This window comes from Varroa destructor, unplaced genomic scaffold (genome assembly GCF_002443255.2).
Source record: "Varroa destructor unplaced genomic scaffold, Vdes_3.0 BEIS01000001.1, whole genome shotgun sequence".
Lineage (NCBI taxonomy): Eukaryota > Metazoa > Arthropoda > Arachnida > Mesostigmata > Varroidae > Varroa > Varroa destructor.
The window spans coordinates 53,397,899-53,421,499 of record NW_019211454.1 but is presented as its reverse complement, the minus strand read 5'-3'; the positions used below and the strand labels follow the sequence as shown (position 1 = coordinate 53,421,499).

At 43.9% G+C, this 23,601-nt stretch overlaps 3 protein-coding genes across 5 annotated transcripts in view; 1 reads left to right on the top strand and 2 right to left on the bottom strand.

Moving 5' to 3' along the window:
- The window catches only part of LOC111249512 (uncharacterized), a 202,180-nt gene extending 195,232 nt beyond the window's left edge, over positions 1 to 6,948 (top strand). For both annotated transcript variants that reach the window (XR_015319249.1, XM_086977600.1), the window contains one exon: positions 106 to 6,948. The gene's annotated coding sequence lies outside the window, so the exon portion shown is untranslated. The remainder of the gene's footprint in view (positions 1 to 105) is intronic.
- Positions 1 to 23,601, bottom strand: part of LOC111249103 (uncharacterized) — a 269,871-nt gene that overhangs the window by 85,233 nt on the left and 161,037 nt on the right. The window lies entirely within an intron of this gene.
- LOC147758813 (uncharacterized) overlaps positions 1 to 23,601 on the bottom strand; it is a 156,166-nt gene that overhangs the window by 2,418 nt on the left and 130,147 nt on the right. For both annotated transcript variants that reach the window (XM_086977598.1, XM_086977599.1), the window contains one exon: positions 11,571 to 11,656. In XM_086977598.1, the coding sequence (XP_086833724.1) occupies positions 11,571 to 11,599 (29 nt within the window). In that variant the 5' untranslated portion in view covers positions 11,600 to 11,656. The remainder of the gene's footprint in view (positions 1 to 11,570; positions 11,657 to 23,601) is intronic.

Genomic DNA, 23,601 nt, shown 5'->3' with positions numbered 1-23,601 from the left:
TCGATCTAACTCGATTACAACCACGCGACCCCGAGCACTGTCCGGAGAGACAGAAAGAAACAAAACTAACCGGTTTGTCTCTATTGTTTTTTTGCTGCGGTATAGCGGTGTTATTTCAGCTTTCGCGTTCGAACGGATTGGGGTTCAAAATGAACTCTCCTATTTTTGGAGATAAAGCGAGCGAATGACCAGCGAGTAAGCATGTCGGCAGGAGCGGCATTGGTGGCGCCATCTCGCGTCGAAAATAAAGCCATAACAGAACCGCAAGACGGAAATGGCATCCCAACACACGAACACACACACACATATAGGCAGGAACCGCGTTTCAATGAACCCATCAGTAAATGACTCTTCCAAGAAAAACGAGATGATAGCACGAAAATCGGAGCTTGACTGGAACATGGCGTCGGGACGGCAGACGCTCTCGATTCAGTAAGGAACTAAGCAACAGAGCGACTCAAATGGTGCACCAACAGAAGACAACAAGCCGCTGATGAATACTTTTATGGCTTGCCTGCGCTCACGGAGACTGAACTAATCCGCATTAAACTGCTATTGGGCTTAAGTTAGGAAGTCTAACAACAGATCCAAAAATGCTAGCAGACATGTTGGTCAATTCTATAACTCCCAAATATGAGCTCCATGGCTTTCTATCTCAAATTTACCTTTGATTAGGTTACCCCAGTGTAACGTTACTAAGTTTTCCAATATTATTTTACTGGTAGTTTGCCGACGATTTTAAAGTGACCCATCCGCTACGATGCGCCTCATAAATGTATGCATTGAATATAAATATATATATATATATATATATATAAGACCTACTATTGTTGCCCGCTTTTTGCCAAAAGGGGCGTTATCTATCTCATAACAGAAGATATGTTTGGCTTATATAGGTTAAGAACTGAAAGTACAACTCAATCATTCAAGTGGTTTAAGTGTATATGAACGAGACTCTGTTTCGTAGAGTCCAAAAATTGTCCTTAGTGCATATACATATATTAGCCAAAAGAAATCGAACATTAAACTGTCAGTTGTGTATGAGGAAATAACAGCGGTCTTTGTCTATCTGACAGTGTTTCTGTGTTTGAGCTGCGTCATGTCTGTAGCGTAGCCGCTACCAGACGAACTAACACGAGCCATGCTTATAGCTACAATCTATAGCTATAAATTTGAATACTAACATGAACATATATAAGGAACAGTATGATTAGGAAAGGGTATGGAACCCTACTCTCTCTATGTCGCACGTTTACAGATCCAGCCCGCTAGAAAAGGCCAACGACAGTGAATGTTGTCGGTGAATACGGCATTTCGAAAATAATGCTTAAAATATTCTTAGCAGCGAAGCCTTGAAAAGCTTCAATCCAAATCTTTTACGTCATACCCCTCAACCATTTACGACCGAATCTGTGAAATACCTTATAAGCTTCCCAGCGGAAAGTCAATTTACAACTTGAAAACAACCAATACTATGGCAGTTTCAACTTCAAGATGTTGCTTCTTTGTACGCTCAAACGAATTGTAGCTATGAATTATAGAACTGAATTGTAGATAAGCGTATCTTTCATCGAAGTGGAAGTGATCACAGTACCGCTGGCTGAATCTTATTGATCTCTGCGCGCCTTGTTAGTGGATTTTGTTCCGTTTAAATGCTTGTTACTCTATTTGTGGAGATAAATCCACTAGCGTAGAATAAAAATCTATCATATTAATAAACTGTACACGCTTAATTGACCTAGAGGCAGCTCATAGCCCATAGAAGCTTTCAATAAGGAAGCTTTTCAATAGAGCGTTTCTTTCCTGCTATCACCTTTTCATAATTGTACTCAGCGGTTCTGGTTTGTGTAATAGTCGGCGCCGTACTACCGTCTCATCGCGTCATACCTAACGCACGGTAGCAATAAAAAAAACACTGCATTATAGGACCTTCGGGAACGTAAACGAGATACAAAGGCGAGGAGTAGTTCGAACGTTCTATGGTGAGCAGCTGAGCAGAGTCAAAATGGAAGAAAATTAGCCGAAGGATGATCGGCAAAGCTATGAGAATTCCGCTTTTTTCTTTATTGGAAAAGATCTTTTTTCGATGTCGTCTAAGAGGCATAAACAAAAGTTGGCTTCCAGCCACAGCTACTGTGAGCAATAGCAAAACATGGGTGTCACGCGCCCCTCCCTCGACTAGCCACGATGTCCTGCCAACGCTTACTCTTCCTAAAACGTAGTCCTATTCTTGCGTACCACCGCCTACTGTTAATACCGCTTGTCAGTACGAGAGTGTGTAGTTTAGAGCATCGGAGGAAGCGCTAATGCTCGAGCCAAGCACGATCGGGCCGTGAAGGAAAAATACCGTACGTAAGGAACAGCCGATACAGCAGTAGTAAAGATGATAGGAACAGCAGCAGTACTAACGATAGCACGAGGATCAGGAGAACGGAGCTTAGGGAAAAAGCGGGGGGAGAGAGAAAAAGAAACGCATTCATTCAATCAATCGATGTGTCGATATCGTCCTCTGCGCGTCGCGTCGCCACTGCTACCATCTCTGGTACTAGCACTAGTAATGGTAACGCCATCCCAGTGCCGTCATGATTGCAACTGCGGCAGCGGCGACCGTCCCTTTTATTTCTTCTGTCTCTCTATAAAAGTCACAGCCATCAGCAGGCGTCCCAATATGCCTTATTGGTATCATTGCTGATTTTGTTATTATTATTATTGCTGTTATTCTCGCCCCTTTCCGCTTGCCGCTTCCGGTGTCCTATTGTGATTTCGGCAGCACTAAACCTTCTACGGTTATTTCTCCACAGCAACCTCTACCGTTTTTCTGTCCGCCACTTTTCGCAATGTCAATGATCAATCTAGAATTGATAGTTCCTACGCGCGAGGCCCACGAGTTGAAAAATTCGTACTGATCTGTGAAGCTTAATGGCGCAGAGAAGCGGCGCTAGGGCGAGAGATATCTATATATCTACATAGAAAAAGGGAAAGACAGGGAGCAAAGAAGGCAAGTTAGCACTGGAGAGTGCCAAAGGAGTGGTCACATCGCTGCAAAAATGGGGAACGTCTACGGATCGTTGGTCTAAACGGAGAAACAGGTGGAAAGGGCTTTGAGACGTGAAAGCGGCAGAGTGGCAGAGAAGCTTGGTAATATATCTGAAAACGGATGGTGAAGAAATAGCAAACGTCTAGACGGGAATTCAAAACCAGGTTGAGATAACAACAGCCACAGTGTGAAAAAGAAAGGTCGTCGGGGAAATAAGGGGAAAATAGAAAAGTGTTGAGACTTCGACAGAGCAAAAATATGGGGGCAGAAAGATGGAAACGGAAAAAGAAAGCGAGTGAATACAACGTACAAGGTCGCATCGAGGAAAAGAACCGGAGAACAAACGGATAAAAGATTGGGAAAGAATGCGACGAAAGGGCGTGAAAAGAAGAAATAACATGCTCAGTAAGTTTTATCCGGTCTCCTTCTAGAGAAAACGGGAAGAAGCGAAGGGGGCTGGCGAAGAATTACCGTTAAAGGCCTCCATCGAAGAAAGTGTAAGCAAACATGTGATCGTACAGTAAGTACACTGCGGATGTCGACTTAACGACACCACTCGACAAAAGTTTACCCACATCACAAACAAAAAGAATTGTTTGAGATCGCAAAAAAAAAACGACGACCAAGTGGGTCGACGGTCAGATGCTGGTTAAAGTGAAAGGGCACAGGAGTAACAGAAAACAGGGAAGAAGGCCTGTACATTATCGTACATAATATACGGTGATGTACAACGTCATTAAGATTAAGTTGTAGCCTTAAAATCTCGTGACTATATAGGACTGTACTAATTGGCAGCTGTAGCAACGGCCAAGAACTTGTCACAACTGTATAACCATAATAGTGATCTGAGCTTAGCTTGTTATAATATCAGTTGACAATAGATGATATTTAGGTATAGAGTTATTGGCCTTTTCTGTTACTTTCTTTCCTAGCTTTAAGCATAGTTCTATGACTTAGTGTAAAGGACTGTTTCGATCGTACGACGACTGTTTCTCCAAGAACAAAAATAAAATTTGGTACAGCAAGCACAAGTTCCTTAGAATACAAGCCAACGCAACGCACGTCTAGAAACGTTAAAGGCATAGAAGCAACGAAGTAAACGAACAACTAAATACCGATTGAGGGGTGACTATGTGTGACACGAGACTAATCGTTCGAACACATTTTCAATCGAGTTGAAACCAGAGGATTTTGATGGGCATCGGCTTAAATTATAGGGAAATCGTCTATTTACTGATTACAGCGGACCTTGAAATAGTCACTCAAAAGCAAGACATAATTATATGTTCGTTTAAACATGAATAGAGTAATTATGCACTATGCTAACTACAAAGGTATCGTTCAATCACAAAACAGAGAAAACTCACCCAGGCTCATTGGGCTTACTGTGGTACAAAATAATCAAATCTTATATTTTTATAAACGATTTACTTGGTTGGTTACTCATCCAAGTCTTTCTGATGAGAGGTGCGGACCTGCCTTCGGACGGAGAAGGTCTAGAAGGATGGAAAGCACGCAAAAACCTTCCATTCCCTGTGCATATTCATTGCGCTATCATTGTCTAAGCTAAAATGGCGCAGACCAACGCCGTGCGTCAACTTCAAAACATCCCGGAGATTAATATATGTGTGCATTGACCCGGGTCCCCGTTATAATTGAAACTCAAAGTAAAATAAACCATGGGAAGAGAAAAACCCAGAAAAAATGAATATATATATATATATATATATATATATATATAAATTTCCTCAGCATATTGTTTATATCTCGCTAATAGATAATACTTAAGCGAAGATGTTCGATATTCAGTTGGGTATCATCATGTACCTTAGCATTCCGACATACTACGTGTGAATCGTGGTTGAGTTATCTGCTTCTACGTCCAAAATGTAAGTCAATTGGTTCATCGGCCCGTAACTTTCCATGATAGGCTTTTTATCCAGATATATGCTTAATATACTGTCAAGAATAAAAAAGCTATGTCATTTTCTCAGAGTAACCAGTAAAAAAAAATTGGTCGTTGCTTTTTCATACACGTGCACCTACACATGCAGAAAAGCAAATATGTGTGTGCGTGAATCTGTCTGTTCCTACGCGCGGAAAAATGGTGCACTAGGCCTCCAGAGGGTACGCTGATACAAGAAGGAAAACCCCGTGCAGTCATCACGGACTCAGATAGCTATTATCAAGTATACACGTGCTAAACAGGTCACTGACTTTTGTTTTTCAGCAAAAGATTAAAAAACTAAGCGTACCTCGAAACAAAATAAAACCTGCCTTATTAGTCGTTTTTCGGACCATTTTATAAATACACTTCTTGCACGAAGAATAAGTTATACGTATAATAAGAATAATCCGGCGTGTAAAGGTATAATCTCTGCTATATGTTGCCTCTAAAATAATTCACAGGTCACATTTACATGGTGGCACTACCTAATAATGCACAGCTTGAAATGGAAAATAATACAGAAATCAATTTACAGTCGTTTAAAAGTATGCCCCATAGTTATTCTATTTCATTGACAACGCTTCTATATTAATAGTCGTAAGGAGCTTGCTTTTAAGACTAATCTGAGGTAAGTTTTTAGGACTAAAATACTCTATTATTGCTAAAAAATAATGTGGGTGCAATTTCGATGTCTCTATCAGGCTATCCCTTCCCTGTAGTTTAGGACTGTTACTCCTTGTTAAAGAAATTTATAACGCACTCATGCTGGTTATAGGTTTAAAGGAAGTAAGTATAGCCGTCTTTGAGGACTATCAGATATTTGGGAGTTCGCGACATTAAAGTTCTAAGCTTCTTAAAGGATGCCTAGGAACGATTCTGAAGAAATGAGTGGAATTTAGGGAAATACTCAAGTTTGCTTCTTCACTATTGAATCAATAGTCAGTAGACCTGAATCACATCTTTTTGAAAGTCATTCGTGCTTGCTTTTGGGCATTTTTTTGTGCCTTACGCTAATAACTAATAAGGTTGTATAAGGGAACACCAATTTCTTTTATTGCATTAACGACAAGTACTGTAATCAGAATCCCCCTCATCATATTTGGGTCAACTCATACATATCAAACCACTGATGAGTGGGTATTCGTTAATCCAGTTATATATATAGGTGCTTAATTACCTATAATATATGAATACTATCGTTCCCCTTTGGAACACAGCTCACGCGAGCTTTTTTCTCGTTCGTGGACGACGTAATGAGAAGCGCAAAAAACGTCGTTTCGATTAGAGCCACTTTATGCTGTCATAAATAGTGCATAACGCACCCGCGGGCTCATAAACGCTCACCATCGCATGCAAAGGGTCTTCAGTAACCAACTACTTGCAGGCGCCCCACATCAGGAAATTGCCATGAGGTACTACGATCGACCACTTAATGCTAAGCATGAAACGAAAGTCGCATGGAGTAACACGCTGATACCGAGGCATTACATATATATACAAATATATATATATATATATATATATATTCACACACAAAAAAGGTATTACTATATTCATGACCACCTTTTTTTTCACTGGAAAGACACTTATCAGATATGTCTATTAACATTCAATCAGAACCAAAGGCGCAGTCAAATTAACTTGCCGATTAAGTGGACCAAAAGAAACAAATTAATTGAGTAATTAAGTTTCGTTTGTAAAAACTGCACAATCAATTTTCCTATTACTGCTAGTAATAATTACAGTGATTTGTAGATAACTTTAGCTGAGAAGTGGCCTGTTATAACTGGACAATGGAAGACAGTGCATCGCTTTTTATGTGTGTTTTTATAGTTATGTGACACATAAGTGATGCTCTTTCATAATATACAGTATTTTTTTTGCCGAAGCTCTCTACTTATTATGTACAACTGTTAACACTGATCACGATTTAATAAACTCAAGAACATTAAGGAAGTTTGAATCGTTGTACAGTTCATCGACAATTTGCTTTAGCTCTTCTATCACCATTCGAAAGGTATTTATTGCTACAGCCTGTTGGCCTGTTGCAATGGCCAGCTACGGCTGACCGGGACACTTAGTAGTAAGACTTCGACTTGAACGCGCACCAACGTAGTAAAAGCGACATTAGTTTTAATTAGAGAAGCTGGAAGTGGCTTTATTAGCAGGAACTCAAGCAATTGCTGTTCGGTTGTCTAGACTTCCTATAGTCGCAGACCTTTCCCCAAGCCAGCTGTCCCCTTCTCCTGAATCCCACTTCTTGACTAGCCCGTTGATTTGGAACGTGGACCCGGCGAGAACTCCCTGCTCCCTGTCAACTCGTCCGTGCCCCACACTCCTGAAGGCAAAGGGACGATCCGGGATGTGGACCAGCCTCTGAGCCGACTGGGGGAAGGCACCGTCTAACAAAGGTGAAGAAGCTACACATTCGCAGCCGGTACCAGACGGACGGTTTGCTAGAATAGAGATATCACCCTTTGCCTTGATCTTCCTTCAGTAGTTTTCCTTGGCAGAAACGACAATGTCACTTATCTTAAACGTCGCCGATTCATCCAATAAAAGCTGAACGGGAAAGTTTTGCTTGGCTAACGATCTTGGTAGACGGATGCTAAGTATTTGTAGCTGCCTCTGTGTCGGCTCTCATTCGATTGGATAAGGCCAATGATACCTTTGCTTCTTTTTCGAAATTTTTAAAGATTTCTCCTTTTCCCCTCCTTTATATGACGAACTATTGTTAAAAGTCAAAAGACAGGATTGGTTTATTGGGGATTCTTTGATTTCAAGTCCTTTAAGCAAATGGTAGACTGTGGACGGCGAACCAGGACAGCAGGCTTGGGATCGTACTTGTGCAGCACATTACATAGCGGTGTAAACTAATTAACTCAAAAAGGTCACTTAACCGTGCATGAAGAGCACGATGAAAAAGCGAACGTGGGAAGGCAGGCACTCATTCACCGTACGTTGGACTATTTCTGGTACTGACGACCTTGGTTTTTAAAAAAAACACAGCTGATTATTTAGGTTTGCGTATTCCAAACATAAGTGTATTGAGGTTGTTGGCTATTAATATAAGTGTCACTTTTACACGCGTATGAATGGGATGTCAACAGCTGATAGTAACAAAACTTTGCTAAGTTAATAATTGAAAGATAGTTGTGTGAATTATCTGACCACGTAATAAAGCACAATCAATATCTTTAGCGTTTCATACAAAATATTTGACGACATTAAAAAATCTTGGAAGTGTTGCTATTAGTGATAAACCAACTCACATCGGTGTAATGACATTCAAGGCTTTCTTCAGGCTCGCTATGCGCCGACAGTCTAAAGGCGCTGTGTATGAGGCACATGAGGGCGTTTATAATAAGGAAATTACATATAGTTAATACCGAGGATTAGATACTGACTAGACGACTGTAGTCGTGTACCGAGGCAGTAGCGTGTTAATCAAATTTAAGTACAAAGGTCTCTTTTAATCAACATAGACTGCAATACGTGTTTCCTGGAACGGTCCTGATCGCGTTTCGACGGCTAAGGTCGTTCACGAGAATGGTTAAAAAACCCCATGCTATGGGTTGTACGAGCTAACGAAAAATTAGTCTCCTCTTGTAAAAGTCAACACTAAGCAATAGTAACCGAAATAACCTCATTGAGTCTTCTCTAAATCACAATCGTAAGGTATATCTGTTAGGATGAAATACACATCATTATTATTTTTATTATGACAATTATCGACCGGTATTGTTAATTTCGCTAAGTTAACACAGAATGTCCAGACCAATACACGCGCCTACAATTCACCTACCTTCAGAGTTAACTGGCCTTCCATTTGGTCGTGTGTATATGTACTCTTGTTGTTTCCCTAACCGAGGTGGTAACATCTACAATCCGACAATGGGGTACCGTGTGATGACATCATTAGTAACGGTGCTGATTATAGTCGGTTGATTTTTACGTTTGAAATGGTGAAAAAAAAAAGAAATCTTTTTCTTGCAAAAAAAAGTTCCGTTAGGACAGTAACAAATACATCTTAAGGGGATACATAGATGGGGTAAACCAAGTGCGCAGAAGTAAACACAGACGAAAAATACGTACAGAACTGAATGTCAAGGATTGTATCTAGTTGCTGAGAAGACAAGACAGCTCCAGCAGTAGCAGGACGAGAAGGAAATGCTGTTATATCGTAAACATTTCGTAATTTTGAGATCACTTCTTTGCGTGTCACCTTATTGCGAATCTGAGGATCGCACAAAGCGAAATTGCTGCAGCGTTTAGAGTGATCCGAGAAAGAGGCAATCTGACTGGTCTTCCGAGTGGAATCTCGTCGCTAGGCTCGCATCTTCCAAAGAAAGGGGTAGCAAGAGGAATGTTATTTTCGTCCTGGCACAAGGAGCATACAAAGATGACACAATTGTCGTTTTCGTCCCCTTTCACTCACCGCCCTTTTTCCTTTCTCTGCCCGGTCGGCGTCGAACGTGCCCCACCGATGCCTTCTGTGCCATATAACCTGCGCCTTGTCGTTGGTACTTCATATAAAAACGCCGACTAGGTGTGGGTCGGTCGTTTGGACGGTTCGGCGCTTTGCTGGCCGCAGACTTCCCTTAGGATATCCTCATAATCGATACGAAAAGATGCGATCCTGTCATCCAACCGTTTTCTGTGGGAATTGTCGGCCATTGACGCAGCAACCGAGCATTGAATGAACACATCCTTAGAAACCCTGCGGGAGCCGCTGTAAGCCTATGGACTGATGAAGACCTGATGTTGTTGCCTATTACTAGATCGCTGTTTGCTTTAACACGCTTGCAGAAGCCAACGTGCCTACGATGAGGGCAGGCTATATATATCTATATGGCATGGCCAAACGACGCCCTGCCGTAGCCATTGAAGTTGATGGCTTGCTGTTGCCGTGGCTGCTGTAGCCACATCATAACTTCGAGGCGAGTCTCCGGAACTTGGCAGTCTGGACACACTTCCTCGAATCCCTGGAGGCATTCATCTATAGGCAAGTCCTTTGAAAAAGTGCCTTTATTGTGGGCTTTACCTAGTATGTGCGATAAATCTGTAGTCGCGCGCACAATAGTACGTATTTGTCACATCGTACCGATTTTATATTGAGATAACATTTCCTGGATGCTTCGAGACAAAGTATTCATGGATTCGGAGGAGCAAACAGATTCGTAACGCCCACTAGCTTTGAGGTGATGTTAGAATTAGAATGGAACAAGCGCCGGTTGTGATATCTGTCATTTAACGTGCAGAACACGATTCAAAGTCTAGCGAGCTGCAGAGATGTCGTGCGGGGACGAAAAATTTGCCAAATAAAAACAACCTTCTTGACAAAGTTTACATAAAAAAATCAACTGCTAAGGCCAACATACACATTTTTAAATGCGCTTCTCTTATGCAGAGCGTTGTGAGTAGGAGAGACTCCTCAAAACTAACCAGAGCCCATGAGATGAACCGATCATTGCCTCCAGCCTCTAACATCACTCCCGCTATACTTTTTTTGTTGTTACATGACTAGACGCAAGCTCTCCAGGGGCTTCAGGAAGTGATACGTGATCAGAAAGTGTTTTGCGCATCCTACTGCAAGTGATCGCATAGCTTTCTCCTACATTAGAAGTTGTCACATTTAAACAAGTCTAATTATTACAACTGCAATTAACGCTGCAAGTAAGAGCTATCCTTGGATCTACCGAAATAGCTTAATCAAATGCGCGCCGCTGCCCCTTATCATATGTATTGTAAATTACATGGCATTATGATAATAGATACTTAGGTTTATCTTATATCTGGTACGCAATGTCCAGACTTTCTACTAAGTCATATGCGTAACAGATCATTTCATATGTACATAATAAGCAGATTTTCAAGTACCCAAGTGTTTTCTCCCATCACCGTGCATACAAATGTGTGGCTATCGTTGAATATATATGCACATATGCGAAACATTGTCAGTATATAGAGAAAAAAAGCTTGCTAGCAGTATCAGCGCATTTCAAGATAACCAGAAATCTTTACACTTTACTCGTTCCTATGTGGCTGTCACCTCTGGCTTGTACGTTGTTCTAGAGTAAGGAAGAAACGAGGTTTTTCGTTTAATTGGCGTCACTCATAGAGAAAACATTGGCAGCCTTGGGATTTGCCTGTGCCAACTTTTAGACCAACGAATGACCAATTGACCACCATCACGGTTCAGACTTGTGGCGCAGCAAACGTATGTGACTGGGTCAGGGTCCTGTAACCGTTCCTTTGAGAAGATTATATACATCCTACTGCTGCTTTTTACCACGTCAGCTGTACGAGTCCTATTGGTAGTAGCAGCAGTAGTGGTATCCGAAGCTAAAACGGATGGCCGGAAATTGAAGTTCATGTTACCGGATGTGGCGAGGCGCCAAATGCGAAATCCGATTTGTGGAAAAAAGCAGGCAAAAAGCAGCGGTTAACAGACCTGTCGGCTAGCGCCGTTCTTACAACCGATGCTGCGACGTCTGAAACTCTGTATCCGTCCGAACTTCTGTCACCGGCTACTTACGAAGCGGACATCGAAGACACGACAACAACGAAGACTGAAATACATACCCACTAGGAGAACAACGAATACGGCTCATCCGTCGACTCCTACAAAGTACTCGCACATCTACACACACGCATGGACATCAACTTACCTGAAAAACGAAAATATAATAAAGAAGATACCTTAAAATCCTAACTAGGTACGCATTAGCCACATAGCAAAAACGGCTATGAAAATCTCTAGCAGAACGTAGAGGTCTTACAGACATCAGTCACTGCAAATGGAGTTCTATCAGAAAACTATAGCACTACTGCGTTATGCTAGTAGTGATCACAGAAGTTGGAGGACTCTAGGGATAGGGCGGTGATGATACTGCTGCTATTTCTGCAATCGCTATTTAAGAAGGAGAAGACGAGAGTGAAACTGAATAGCAAACGGCTGATCAAGTAGTCACAACATCTGTAATGAAGAACAGCTCTATCATTGAATCTGGTAGTGTTGTGATGTTTTCACATGGCATCGTTGCGCAGTTGATGCCAACGCGGGGATTTCGAGATGCTGCAGAATAGCAGTCGAGGGTGGATTTCGACGGCGGCGTTATCTGCACACTAGCATTGCACGTTAGCATGATGTAGTAATAGAAAGCTGGAGTGCAATCGGGACACTGCATCGGCGTGGGCTCTTGAGTGTAGCACGCGCATGTCTGATAGAAGTTTCTGCGGAAAGGACCCGATTGGAAGAATATTTGAACGACTACATTCGCTCATGCAAGCTCGCCCCTCTCCGAAATGCTCATCACAAATGGAGGAGTAATTATAGCCAGAGCAGCCGTGTAGCAAGACGGCACAGAGTTGCTCGATCCGGATAGATACAGAGGTCGTTCGCCTTATATACTTGTATTACTTCTACAGAACCAGTTGTTAGGCATCGGTGAGGATTGTTTCTTCAAGTTCATTGAATTTCGCGTTATTTAGAGGATGGACGATAGAGAGAGATTACTGGTTCGTTATGTGTAGTGTCTATGTTTCAGTGTGTGTTTGGTTATTGATTCGGGCGTCAAGCTAGAGACTTTGATAGCGAAGAGAGGCCGTCCATAGCGCTCGTATTCAGTACTACGTGAGGGTTAACTCGCAGCGGGTTTACAGGGGGGGAGGGGGGCTGCACTCGCTCCGGGTTGGAAAGCCGCTGAGGAGAGCGCATATCTCAAATGCTTTAATGCAATTCCCACTCAGTCGATTATATCGCATCACATCTATGCTACCGCAGCTAGCTATGGCAGAGGCTAAACAACGGCTCTGAACTTCCTCACGCGGGGCGCGTGTGGTGTATTCCTGCTCCCTAGAGAATGATCTCCAGACCCTCCTAGAGTTTTAGAATTTCCTACCCCGCAATCTTGAATACAGCGCAAGACATTACTAGCAGCTAAAACCTTAAGTCCACTCTATGATACGTGTTTATGATCTTATTTATCTATATCACTCACAGATGGACCCGGCGTAGATTTTGGTGGCCGTAGAAGTAAAGAGGAGAACGGTAGTGAAAGAGAGATATGAAGACGATTTTATATTGCCCATTTGGGATGGGAAAAACCTGGCAGCAGAGTAAATCTACGTCTGCATAATGCCGCTACGATTTCGTTGTTTTTCTTTTCTTCCTCCCAATTTTTCTTTTTCCACCCGCAGTCTATCGATCTGTGTCGAGTACAGGTGCAAAGGGGTTAGGCTGATGAATAATAGATGCAAGGTGATGGGCAGTCATTATCAAAGAATAAAGAAAGTAAACGAGGAGACATTGCTGTCGAAAAAAATCAGTAGACGCGGAGGACAAAACGGTGTAAACGAAATCCCCTCTTGTCATTTCTGACCCACCAATGTTTTACCAATGGAAGATAGGAAATCAATAGATTGTACCGATTTCATTTTCGTGTAAAGATGCAAATTACCTTCATACATCTTTTTTGAAAAGTATGATGACATCAGCGACGCCAAAAGTACGCGCAAGTATGATCACAGAAGCGCCAACGAAGGCAACGGAGTTAGTTCATCTGCTAGCCAACGACTGGGTGGCGTGCTAAGGGAACATCCGCGCGTCACCCGGATGACAATTGGGGTCCGTCGCCCTAGGAACTCACCGCCGTTCTCGTTTGTGTACGTCACTTCACCAAGTCTAAGTGAGGCTAAAATGATCCGTTTCATATATATATATATATTACAGATAATTTTATGAGATCGTTTGTGTATGCTAAAAATGACATTCCTAACGATAATGTTTATCCGTTACAGCCACCACCATCATAATTATATCGTTAATTCGGGAACTGAATCATTTACTAGTAATTTTCAAAATATTCCTTCCTTAATCCGCGAAGTACTTTTTAATAGTCACCGTGCGTCGAACAATATCGGCGGCTACGAATTTGTTAAGATGTCCCTTAAATACATTACGTACAAAGAGATCTAACAGAATTCTATTTTGGGCTGACAGGAAGCCAAAGGTTCCAAAAATCTGAGAACTTAGAGAAGTCACGAACTTTCAAATGCAAAAATCTTGCTGTATAAAAAAGTTCCATGATCTACTGTGATGAATCTTTGAATATTTAAAACTTCAAACATATTAAGGATATTCCTGTCTACTGCATAAATTTTGCTTGGATTTTTTAAAGCCGTCTGGCAACTGATTTCAAGCAAAAAAATAAGTTTTTAGTTATAGTATTTGTCTTGCGCATAAGAATCGCCGCCGCTGCTGTTGTGATCTAGAATAGCCATGTTCTTGTGTAGTGCTTAGGGTAGCACATGAACGTATGCTCGTTATGACAAACAATCCGCCAAAATTTTCCCCGATTTCAACGCACCCATCGCACTAGTGTGTATATATACAACTACTTGGTACCTATATAAATCAACCTCTCTCTGGAACGAAAACCTGACGTTTTTTTGCAAACCCCTTCGTAACTTTGCTGGCATTGCTTTTGACGGAAGGACAAACGAACTAAAACGGATCAATTCGTCATTGCTATATTGATGCATCTATAAAGCACACATTCGCACTTAAAGCTCAGATAAACACCTGCGATTTAGGTTGCTTCATGTTGTCTCTTTCGTCGCAAGATCGGATGGACATGCCATAGCCGATAAGCTGCATACTTAAAAATTCTGGTCATTTGGGCACGAACCACGACTGATATTACTACAAAATGATACGGCAGTTGAAAAACTCGGAATACAATTGTTTTCCTGTTTTTTTCATGCGTTTGCTTTGCTTTGCGCTAAACTGGCTGATTAACTCCGTAAACGCGCCATGACGTTGTCACGGTACACTGGCTACAGTTGACGTCTGATAGCCAGCTGGTAGATAGTAAACTGAAAGGACACATATTACACAAATCGGAGGCACGCTTTTTCTACAGATAACCTTGATTGCGGCATTGTGCATCTAGCGTAACACGAACTTTGCAGAAATTGTGTCGTTAGCCCATTGAGAGTTGTCACCGGACAATCGGTTAGAGCTCGTTGAAAATGTCTCGTGTTCGACTAAACCCACTGTTATTCTTTACGTTCGTTTGCCTGTGTTTACGTCCTGAGGTATCTACGTGTATGTATTGCGACCACAGTACGCAACGGTTTGAGGCGATGGCTTTCGTGATAGGAAGGTTATCGCCCAATACACCGTTACCACCAGTACGATTATGTATCCAAGTTATTGAGCTTGCGTTGCAGATGGCGAGCATTGTCAAGAACCAGCAATATGCTCATACATGAAGTCATCGTCCTTCAGCATAATCTATTTTTCTCTAGCTTCTGCCGCGTTCATACTGTTACCTGAATCGGCAACGATACAGGTGAACGGAAACACAAAACGCGGATATAATCACACACCGTCGAAGCAACGTGGACGCAATAGTGCGCATGGTACAGTACGGCTGTACTCACGTGCGCGTCCGTACCCACTTGCAGTGCCTCAAATACCAGGCAGCAAAAGCCGTCGCATAAAAAGTTGACAGCAGCAGTATAAGCTTGGCTGTTCATGCAAGAGCGGACAGGCGTACTGCTAGCGCCTGGCACTGGTTCAGGTCCTTATCTGGATAGGGTGCAATCTATTTCCGCTCGATGCCTGTTTCACCGTGGACGTCATTGCTTTCGTCTCTGCCGCAGTCTTTTGCCGTTCGGATATGAATGGGCTATATAGGCAGGTAAATCTTGCCAAAGACGTTACAGGTTACGTATGCCAAAGTAGTAGCGTATGCGGCGGGTAGCTGGAGAGAGCCGCTGCCAGCGATGTCCTGATACTACGGCGTCGTTGGGTGCAGCTGCCGCTGCTACCAGCGTCCCTGCCTCAAAGGCACAGCTAGAATACTCTCCGCGCCTTTGTGAGTATGTAAGTATACGTCTGCGCGAAGGAAGTTAATGGGCGGCTATTGAAAATTTAGCGCCATTCTGCTTTCCACATTTTGCTGTCTGTTTTGGTCGTTGCCGGCAATCTCCAGCTAGCCGCCTTTCGTCCGTCTACAGTCTCGAGTCTAGCAAGTGAGCGAGTTGAAAGGAAAGCCGTGGGAACCCGCCAGCCAACCATATACCATTCTACCTTCTTTCGTTTAGTCTAGTTAGTCAATCCGGCTAGCAACCGTTCACGCCGGCCAAACAACGTGCTTCCCCATTTTTCACCAATCACCTTCTCTGAGCCGAGATCAGTATTCTATTCGCCTTCCTCGAACTGCATACACGAGCGCATGCATGCACGCAGAAAATCGAATATACATGCACACAGGTGCCATTTTGGATATGCAGGTACATATACGCCATACACCGCCAGGTATGAAACGAGAAATAGCGTTATTTCAGCTGCTGCTCTTAGCGGCCGCAGTGGCGGAAATGGCAGTGTTCAGAAGTGGTAAAACGTTGCGATCATCAGTCTGGTTTAAGCGTGTTCGCTCGCTAGCGTTGTTGCACGGCCACTGGGGGTGTAGAAGTAAAGCAAAGAGAAAATGACAAAACTACGAAGAAGCTTGGAGTAAGCACAGGTAGTAATAGCATCAACCAGCTGGTCAATGACGATCTGAATACTGGCTGTTGATTTCGCTATGCAGGCCAATGGGGGCAGAGACATCTTCAGAGGCGACAGGAGCAAGCAAGCTGAATTCTGTGTCAAAGAAGGGGTGGTAAACGAAGTCGGCATACACTTGGTAGTATTCATTTTATTTCTGTTCATGAGGTTATGTGAGTGTCGACGAAATAAGCGGTGGTCGTACGGACATAGAAATTCGGTACGGCTTGATGCAGGGCTTGACGGAGCAGAGCGGAAAACTGTGGTTCTACCGGCAGGATGGGGATGAGAAGCAAGGACTAAGGGAACCTACAAAGCCGAAGCGAAGCTTTGGCAGGACAAGGGCAGGCGGCAACGAAATTGTTTGCCGTTCCGTCCACACAGAGGCCGTTTCGAGCACAAGTTAGTGTTGTGTCCCTCATCCACAAGCAAGTCTGTGGCCGCTTCCACCTGCCAAGAGAAGACCAGACAGGCAGTTGCCTACAGTCGCCACTAAAGTTGTCGTTCCTGCTATCGCTAGCAGCGCTTTCGGCAGTTTGGCCACTGAGCTAACGTGGGAAGCCTAGCCACTCGCCCAACTAACCCACCGACACTTCATCGGAAATCGTTTGCATGCCGCGCACGCTGCTACCGGATTTACGACCAGTAAAATAAGTACGTCCAGTCCTTGCTGCTAGTCAGTTAGGGTCGGCAGACAAAGGCCGCCGTTGCTGTTACTGCTTCTGCCGCCGAGAAACAATGCCCTGAGACGGTATCACAAAGACAGCGAATGCAAAGGGCAAAGTAGCGGCAACAACCAGTCAGCCGGCCGACCAATGAGAAAGAGCGGTGGCAACTAGGTCCAATGCAGCGGTCCTTTCTCTTCCTTTAATGCTACCATGGCGGTCTACGTTACCCCCGACTAGCTACATGTACGAGCAACATAACAGCCATTTCTTCCGACCCTTCACCTTAACGCCTACCGGTTTTTAGGCGGACTCACTGCTCTGTAGACGATGCACGTTGCAGGCAGATAGTGATAGCTCTATTCCAGTTGTTCGCGTTGACCTTCTCCTTTTCCTCTTTGTCTTGTGGAATTCCTTTTCTTTTTTTGTTCGTCGATGTCTTCAAACAGAAAGGATAGGGAAGAAACAACACAATGCGCTTGCCTCGTCAGAACAAGTCTCGGTGCCGATGTGGGCGGTAGTATACGCATCACCAGTCCCATCGAACGAATGCTCAGCCTCAGGCCACCCGAGCCTGAAGCAACGCCAAGGCAAGCCAAAGTTAGCTTGGTCCTCTCACATTGCACTCCAGGGATCAACTGCGCACCGAGCTACTATAACGTAACGTATATATGTAGCGGTAAACGAACGGTTGCAAGTTATGGGGCTCTTCCGTTCACTAATGTTGAACCAGGGATGGGGGGGGGGGGGGTACGGATACAGATTCGTAGTAATGCCTCGTCAACAGACATCGACTGCCTCGACAAAGATAGGAAAGACTTAAGATCATGTGAGGAGGGTCGACCTTGTATATACCGATAGCATCAGAATGGGCTGAAATGTTGCCGGCGCTGCTGTTAAGGCGGTTGCACTCTATTTTGCTCAGCCTCTGGCTTAGCCGCCATCGTACGTCTTCGCAGTCTTTTTAGTTGAGAAAAAGGCAATAACCGAAGAAAAAGGACAGGATCGTATGCGGTTGTCAGAGATAGTCAGGATGGAAACGACATGAGTTGCAGCTTGCATTGTAAAGGAATAAGGGTAGAAGGAAGAAGAAAAATGGCGTCATCTGGAATTCGTGATGCGGTGACGCGCATCGCGCTGGTCACGGCGATTACGACGAATATCTGCCCAGACATTAACCAGTCGCAAAGGCATAAGGTAGAGTGAAGTTAAGTGGATGCACTAGCTATGTTAGTGGTAGCCGGTGGGGGCGGCAAAGGCGATAGTGGTCAGGAAGCTAGATTCGACTAGTCCACGGTGGTTCGCCCTCGCTCGACTGCGTGCAGTAATTACTCCATAGCTCCGGGCTCCTCCAGTCATTTCCGTCGTCGTTCTTCTTCTGCCTTTCCCATTGGCCTAGCAGGCTCCCTTTCCAAACTACACGAACCTTATAGAGACTCTCCTTGCGGCAGTGGTGGCGGTTAGCTACGTACTAGCAGTCATCAGCCACCAAACGGCCTCTAAACGACCTCCCCTTCTCCCCGTCTTTGGTTGTTGCCCCTAAAAATGTCTAGCCCCCAAGACCAAACCGAGTAGTTCGTCAACAACTGTTGGCCGAGAGCCAGGTTGAGAAAGTCAGTTACACAGCAAAGCAGCCCTACGAGAAGAGAAAGCAAAAGAAATATAGGATACACCAAATTTTCTGCCGTACTGTTGGTGGAGGGAGCGCCTTTTTTCTGCCGACCCATATTTCTAAGCTAAGAAGCATTGACAGTACGGACAAACAGGCAGGCTGGCGTGCAAAACCGATCTGAGTGGCCAAGCCAGCGAGTATACTCATACAGCAAGGCGTCGCTCTCGTCCTGTCGTCTATAAGGTATTGGCTTCTCATATGGTGGCTCATCTGCACAAAATTGACTTATACCTCTAAAGCCCCCTGCTGCATCGTTGCTGGAGTTAGCCAAAAGGAAGAGAGCAAACACTGCTTTGGTTGGTATCTCCCGCTCTCGTCATCCACTGTAGAAAAACCATTGCGGCTGACTTCCTCAGGAATCTGAAAGTCCAAGATCCAATATAGCTAGATTTCGACTTATCCGATGAAAAAAACACTTTTTGACATTTAGGGAGGGAAGAGGATTGGGTAGAAAACGGTTGTCTTTAGGAGGAAAACCAAATTTGTGTTCTTTTGCGGTCGATATCTGCGATAGCGTGTCCAACCAGTGCGGCAGAGTCAAATTATTTATTTCACTATATATTGTTGTTCGAGCTATTCCAACGTCGATCATTTATGTTCTGCTGAGGCGGCTTCTTAACGACTGTGACTTGCGTCGAATGTAAACAGTTTATCTTTTGACTATCGTACTTGATGTAACCTTTTTTATTGCCTTCGTTGAGTAAACATCTATTAAAAAATAATCTTCCCTTGGCATAGTAGGCCTCTGACGTTTTCAAGGCCAAATCGTGAATTCGTTAGTCGTCTCGACACTTGGGCGTCTGCGTTTTCCAACTACTGGCTGGAATTTACGTTTTGCAGCCCTTTATCCTTAAATTGGATTTGGGGGAACGCAAATTCTGCTATTACTATGGCGCTTGTTCTGATGCAGGGTACTACTTACTAATCTTCTTGTAGGCCCTTTTGGTCTTTTTTCTTTGGCCAGCTGGCTTTGTACTGCGTCAGTGGGCAAAAAGACTTTACCCCGCCCAAACCGCTCTTTATTTCACAGCCACTCCCCTTAAAATTGTACTGGCTTGTGGTTAAGCACGGAGACAGGAAGATCCCCTAACTTTTGCCTTCCTGAGCTTATTTCAATTTTTCTATCTTATTTTGTCTTCTTCTAGTAATTGCCAGCCAACCAGTCTTTGCCAGATTGTTCTTTGCCTCTTTTTTTGTATGCTGTTTTTTGGAGGACGGAGGGTGAAGTTGCTAATATCGTCGTACTCTATAATGTAATACGGCAAGAGGACACGAATGACGGACGCATAGAGGGAAAACAGCGAGACGGGATTAGCGCGAGACACAGCAGCAAGCTACAACAAGCGCAGCTACTGAGGGAGCAAATGCTGTAGAAGCACGTTAATACAAAAGGGCTCGTCGCGTGCGCGGACGAGGTGCCGACGCCACGGTCTAAAAAGTCGGCTTTATGTCGCGAGCACGTGCGTCGCCTGGCAAATTCTGTTCCTGCTGGCGGGCAGGCCGCTGGCACCGGCTCAAAGTAGTCGTTTCCCCGCGTACTCGTATTGGTGCACCTGTGACCCTTGACCGACTGCAGTGGGGCTCTGGCCTAGTCGAGTATCGCGGCGCGGCAGGCGGTGACTCCGCCAACCTCCTCTCCGGTCAGTGAGCTTCTGCAGATTCGTCATTTCCCCGGCCGCCAATTGGTTGTTGGGCTGATCGTTAAGTATGTGAATGTAAGTCTCCATAGCCCACGCAAACCGTGGCAAAATCCGTGCAGTCCTGGCAAGCAGCCGCTGTCCTATCAAGTGTGGAGATTGCGTTTCGAATTCCGATATCTTCTATTTTATCCGGAAAAGAGGAGTCGTTTACCGCCGGACTTAAGGCCCAGCACGCAAGGCGGCAGAGCTTGAACAAAAGAAGGCTATCCTCGCTACCAGGTTTTGTTCTCAAACTCGGCCGACAAACGGATGAACGAGGTACAGGCGCCAAGCTTGAAAGGCTCAACGACAGACGGGCTGGTGGATTGCTGCAGACATTAGTGAGAACTACGATTGGTCAGATACAGTCAGAGAGACGCACGCTGTTCCAGTATAAAACGTATAATTTCAAAGGAATAGATGAGTCTCAAAAATCGAAAAAAAAAGACAAAGAACAAGAGCTCAAACAAGTCTCGCTGTGCGCGCTGTACTGAGAGGAAAGGGAAATGTCAAAACACATTCCTCCTTACCGTTCACGTATACAACGGTACAGCTGGATCGTAGGATTCATCTTCTTACATTTAATGAATGACAAATGAATTTCTCATCCTGCTGTTCCTTACTTGCTATTCACTACCGAAGTGGGCTATAACTTACTTTTACTCGCCATTTTATTCTCATTGTCGTTGTAGAGCTGAGGGTCGGGCCCGCTACAGTTTTTGTAGTACCACTATTAAGACGTGCTCTCTTCCAAAAAAAAGTCAGTCCGATCTGTCAATAATCGCGCAAGTCAAGCGGATGCACCAAACTATTACTTACAATATGTACGTGCTGTCACCCAATTAGCGGCAACTCTACACCGGTAATTGCCGTTCCCAACGGCCGTCTGGATTAATGATATAATTCTTATATCTGCATATACGAATATAGTTATTTCCTGTAACGTTACTACCGAGCTAGGCATTATAGACGCCATCTGAGACATGTCATCATATTGTCATAATAGTGTTGCATACTTGGTGATGCTGCTATTCAGTACCAGTACAATACTATTAAGTTGTTTTGCTAGTATTCTAGTGGCACCTTGCCAAGCGAGGCCGTTTTTGCCTTCATCATCCCGAGTGTTTCCTCTTGTTGCCAATGTTACTATGGTCCACGGGGACTCGGAGCTTTACTTGGACCGCTTGCAATGGACCACCCGTCAAAATGCCCAACTACTGCCAGCGCTCGATTGCGCTGGTGAGCTAAGTAGCAACCATCAGGAGCCAGTAGCAAAGCAGCCCATTGATGTGAGGTAATTCCCTATACGTCAAATCAGCATTCATGTTCTCAAGGGAGAAGGAAGACGATTGCTCGGCTGGTTAGGGCCGAAGCTGTCGACGGCTGCGCGCATTAGTCCTTCGATAAGCTCTTCGGGTATTCGGTTACGAACCGCAGAACCGCTATTCCAAGCCGAAGTTCGAGCTAAGCGAACCGGCGACCAAGGCAAAGCACTGCAGACGTCTAGCACCGGTTTTTACTGGCTACTACGGCTACGGTCCACTATCGCCCGGCATTGAAACGGCTCGCTGAATGAGCTTGGATAGGACAAACAGTAAAGGAGAATCAGAGGAGAGAGGGTGCGGATAGATGGCACTAGGCTGGCCCGCAGACAGCGTTACTTAGCGGAAACCTGCCCTTACGGTTGCAGTGGGGCGCCAATGACCTCGAATCCAACAGGAAGACAGAGAGAAAAACGGTAGAAAGACAAACAAATAGATTGCGTTCGGCGTTCCGTCCTGTGACCGCTGTCTTGCCCCTCTACGCCGCTGTAATATATGTATATATATGTAACGGCGGCATGAATAACAGTGGCCGCAGAAATAACTAACCACCATATATATGTATTATTAAGCTTTCTGCCAGGGACTGCTTGCTAGATTGATGACGAACAGGGTCACGGTTGAACTGTCATGTTGTAGCAGCAAGTCGATAAAAAAGTCACGAAAATCGACCAGCGTGCTTCTACTACTGTTACCTCTGCTGACACGTTAATTACAAGTACGTACGCTGCTGATGCACCCATAAATTAGGCGGAAATGATAAGATTCAGAGTGAAAGAACTTATCGAAATTGCGAACGTAAGCAATGATATCAATCAGCGGTATAATTCACTCGTGTGAAACAGCCCACCGCTGCTTCAAATTCTCGTTTTTTAGTACTTCACGACACAAACTGTACACATTTAGTTCGCAACTCAGCAGAGAAAACAAAGAAAAACAGCCACCAGACTTGCATTCCCTATTTGTATTATTCTATTGATAACCAATAAATGTAGAGTATACGCTAGCTCGAAGAAAGCTGGGGGTATGTTGAAGTTCACCAAGAAAAGTGGCACATTGATATATATATATTTTGCGAACCGCTGCATTTTTTATAGTGAAAGTGAAATAATTATTATTATTACTATTATAATTGGATAATCATATATACATCGGTTCATGGTAACATGGAGATAGACTATATATATTTATGTAGTATTTAATTAAATGTCATAACCTGTAACATCATCTCATTTGTCCGGGCATGATAAAAGTAAAAAAGGTTGAGGAATATCTTTGCAGTATAGTGTGAACCTTAAGCTTCTGGGCCGGAATAGAGTAAGTACTACATTGGGAATAACTTTTCATATGCCTCAGTGTAAGGCTGACGGAGGCTACGAAGAAGGAAGACCGAGATGTCACAACATGGTGAAACAGACAGGTTAAGAAAGGCACAATGACAGGGTAGCAAGACTGGTGTCGGTTAAGTCGCTCGAACCTCATCAGGTTAGTGAAACATCTAGGTGCTTCATATTAGACTATACTCGTTTTTAATACTCCTCGTAAGAAGCTTATATCAGAGCAACGCGAGGAGCTTCGTTTCCAAACACATCATACGTTGGTGCATAGAAAATTTCAAGAACCTGTTCATCATCTTTCCCTATGTATGGATGGAGACCTAAGACTATTTGAGAAAGCTATTACTTTTTTAATCATAACAGGATTAGGAACAACCGTCA